The sequence below is a fragment of the Petaurus breviceps genome, unplaced genomic scaffold (genome assembly GCF_028583685.1).
Source record: "Petaurus breviceps papuanus isolate PSGF00001 unplaced genomic scaffold, PetGlider_PUasm1.0 184, whole genome shotgun sequence".
Lineage (NCBI taxonomy): Eukaryota > Metazoa > Chordata > Mammalia > Diprotodontia > Petauridae > Petaurus > Petaurus breviceps.
Genome location: NW_027185793.1, coordinates 1,171,554 through 1,175,538, shown reverse-complemented (window position 1 = coordinate 1,175,538; position 3,985 = coordinate 1,171,554). Strand labels below are relative to the sequence as shown.

At 51.4% G+C, this 3,985-nt stretch overlaps 1 protein-coding gene across 1 annotated transcript; it reads right to left on the bottom strand.

The window, feature by feature from the left end:
* Positions 1–546: 546 nt before the first annotated feature.
* On the bottom strand, positions 547–2,007 carry LOC138161194 (endogenous retrovirus group S71 member 1 Env polyprotein-like). Its single transcript, XM_069088043.1, has one exon. It carries the CDS (start codon positions 2,005–2,007, stop codon positions 547–549), a length of 1,461 nt encoding a protein of 486 aa, XP_068944144.1.
* Between the last annotated feature and the right edge of the window lie 1,978 nt (positions 2,008–3,985).

Below are 3,985 nucleotides of genomic sequence, written 5' to 3'. Positions count from 1 at the left end.
ATGAGCCTTAGAGATAGTGGCTTGGCGCCAATTCTATAGGGGCCAGGGGGGGATGGTTGAGATACAGTACCGGAATCTTGAAGGTCACCAGAACATCGTGGTTAGGGTGGGGCAAGTAATGTGCTGACATTTCTTCTTGCATTTCCTGGTTTGGGTGGCCCCTTGGTTTGGGTGGCCCTTTCTCATTCCCCACTTCTTTTTGTACAGAATCTAATCCTAGATTTCAAACCTCATGGTCATCTTCGGGGAGTTCATGATAGTGGGGACTTAAGAGCATAAGGCGGAGGTCATCCGTTCGTGACCTAATAAGGTTCAGGAGAGATCTAAAAAGCATAGGGCCAAAGGTTACAGCCAGGAGGAGTAGCACTAGGGGACCATCAAGGGCAGTTAACAAGGTGGTGAGCCAGGGGGACCATGAGAAAAGGGATTGATACCAATTATTCTGGGCCTGGCGTGCCTCTTCCCTATCCGCCAAGTGCTTTCGGAGCTGGCTCAGACCATCCTTTATAACGCCCGAGCGATTAGCATAAAAACAACAAGCTTCTCCTAAAGCCAGACAGAGGCCTCCTTGGAGATAAAGAAGAGATCGAGACCTCTACGATTTTGAAGAACCACTTCAGCCAGGGATGAAAGAGATTCTTCCAGATGGGCAACAGATCTTTCCAAGGTGCTCAAATCGGTATCAATTTGACTGCTAAGTTGAAGGAAATTCTCATTACCTTTAACTAAAGCCGTAGTCCCTACTGCAGTGGACCCGGCAATCCCAAGTCCTAAGAGCAGAGGTACAAGTATAGGGGCCCTTCTCTGTCTAGGTAAGTTGGCCGAGAGGCCAACGTCACCGGAATAAAAGTAGACCTGAGGGAGAATGTGGGCTAAAATACAAAGTTTCCCTGGGTGGCCGGAATCAGTGAAGAGCTCAGCCACAAGTAGGCAGGGGGTAATACCAAAAGTACAGGCCCACCACGTTCCTGGGGGGGCAATCAGTATGTCAGCTGGAACCTCGCTGTCACCTAAGGCGGGGAGGACAATTGTGGTATTACAGACTGAGGCATAGGGGGACCGTGGAAGATTATATGAAGCACTATGTATGCAGGTACCCTTCCCCTGCACATCTCCCAGCGTAAGCTTGGGCTCGCTTCCCCAAGAACACCGGGGGAAACTTTGGGCATTTGGGACAATGGTGCGGTTTTGAATGTCAGTGCCCTCGGTGCCCACCTGCGCTAGAGTAGCTAGACCCACATAGAAGGGTGGTTCAGGATTGAGGCAAAGCCAACGATCAGAGGCTAGAGCAGGTTTAGAGGTATTTACAAACTGAAAGAGGATATCAAGGGTATGCAGCAAGGAGGGCACTCCAGGGGCTGGGGGCGTTTGGACAGACTTGGAGGAATCATCCAGCGGGAGCGGAGCAGTAGAGAAGGGGGCAGAATGGATGGTGGGCTGGAGACGCTGGGGAAGCTTTGGTTTCAAAGGCCCAATAGGATTAGGGATGTGGGGAATCTCTTTCTTTTGGATGGCAAAAAGGGCCCCGGGGTCCTTCCCATAAACATAAAATCTTATTCCCCAAGTCTTTCCTAATTTCCAGTAATCTCGTATCCAGGTCTGCACCTGAAGGACCACCGGGTTGCACTTGGAAGTGACGCAGTTTTTGGGCGGTGTGGTCCATGTAAACTTAATGTCTCGGTCAGTGGTTTTCCAGGGGGCCAGGGACTCACAACCCCATGCTGCACAGTAAAAGTCACCAGGTCCCCCACATTTTGACGGCCCATCCCCGGGGCAGATGTAATGGACAGTATCTTGCAGACCATGTTCTGCATGGATATCGCCACATCCGAGGGCTGGCGGAGAGCCAGCGTCCTCCTCGTCCCGAAGGTTATGCCAACTGGCGCCCATAAGGGAGCAGAGATCAAGGGAAAACTTAGGGGGACCTAGTGCGGAAACATTCGCCACCACCATTCCATCCAAGGTCCTAGTCAGTTCCCACCTGTAAAGGGCGGGGCCAACAGACATAGCGAGAGGAAAAAGGAAAGAAAGTACTAAGGTGATTTGGAAAACTTCAAACTAAAGGGTCCTCGATGCGTTGGATTCGCCATCTGGGTGGTGAGCTGTCAGGTGAGTTCGTCGGAGGGGCTCTTTTCAGTCTGGTGTGGTGTATCCATGATTGTTTTCCTGCGACCTTCACGGCAGTTGGGGGTACTCAAGATGACAACATAGGGTCCTTCCCACCATGGAGACAGCTGGGCTGGATCTAGCTTCTTCACAAGCACCTGGTCACCAGGTTCAAACAGTGACGGCCGTGAGCCGTCAGTCTCCGGGGTAGGCCTCTCATTCAAGACTGCCTTTCTGGTCTGGTCACGTACTGCTTGCAGGGCCTGTAGGGACTTAATAAGGCTTCTGTTATCAATCAATGCGATCCTATCTTCCCCTAGACGGGGTATGACAGGGGGTTTTCTGCCCAGAACAATTTCAAAGGGAGTGTGACCCAAACGGCCAGGGGTACACCAAAGCCTAAGTAAACTGAAAGGGAGTAGCTCAGTCCAGGTTCCACCAGTTTCAAGTTTGAGTTTGGTCAATGATTCTTTTATAGCCCTGTTCATTCTCTCTACCTGACCTGAGCTCTGAGGCCTATAAGCACAATGCAACTTCCACTTAATTTCCAATGCCTTTGCCAATTGTTGGGTTATTTTGGCGATAAACGCCAGACCGTTGTCAGACCCCAGGAAAAATGGCAACCCAAACCGAGGGACAATTTCATTAACCAATGTTTAGTAACTACCTGGGAAGTCTCTTTCCGGGTAGGAAATGCCTCTACCCATCCAGAAAAGGTATCCACAAACACAAGGAGGTATTTGTAGCCTCCTTTTGCTACTGGCATCTCCGTAAAGTCTAATTCCCAGTACCCACCCGGCTCATTCCCATAAACCCGAACTCCAGGATCCTTGACAGCTACAGGGTTTGCATTCACTTGTGCACAAATTGCACACCTACTCACCACGCTCTGTGTCATTTGATACAGTGTGGGAATGAGGTATGATGTTTTAAAAATTTCGGCCAATTTGTTCACTCCAAGATGTGTTTGTTGGTGAGTGGTAGTAACAAGGTCCCTCCCCAGTGCTTTTGGAAGCATCGTTCTGCCATCTGGCAGACGGAACCAACCGTCAGGTTTCTGAGATGCCCTGAATCTGCAGGCCAAGGAGGCTTCTTGGAGCGAGTAAGTCAGAGGCTGTTGTAGGGGGTCGGGCTGTTCGGGTGGGTCCTGAACCAACAACACCTCCCCTACCTGTAGGAGACCCAGGGCGGAGTCTCTGGCTGAGGTGTCGGCAAAGCCGTTACCTTGAGCAACGGGGGAGGAGTCTGATTGGTGCCCCTTACAATGAATGACAGCTACTTTCTCTGGTTCCCAAACAACCCCCAGGAGGGCAAGAATGTCAGCAGAATGTTTAATGGCATTACCACTTGAGGTCAAGAGTCCTCTCTCTTTGTACAAAGCTCCATGTACATGCACAGTGGCAAAGGCATATCGGCTGTCCGTGTAGATGTTGACCTTCTTACCCGTACTGATGAATAGGGCCTGGGTCAGGGCAATGAGCTCAGCTCTCTGGGCGGAGGTCCCTATGGGGAGCGCCTGAGCCCAAAGGACCTTCTCTGCGGTGACAACCGCGGCTCCGGCGTATCGTGTTCTGTCCCGAACAAAACTGCTGCCATCTATGAAAAGAGTAAGCTAGGCCCCTGACAGGGGGACATCAGATAAATCCGGCCTGGAAGAATGGAGAGCCTCTAGGAAGGCTGAACAGTCGTGGTAGGTAGGCGCGTCCCCCTCCTCCTCCTCCGGGAGAGGGAGGAGGGTGGCAGGATTGAGTGCTCCAGTAAGGCTGAAAGAAACACGCGGGGGGGTCAAGCAAGAGAACCTGGTAATGTGTTATCCTGTAATTCGACATCCATCTATCAGGCGGTGATCGGAGCAGGCCGTTAAGGTTATGGGAGGAGG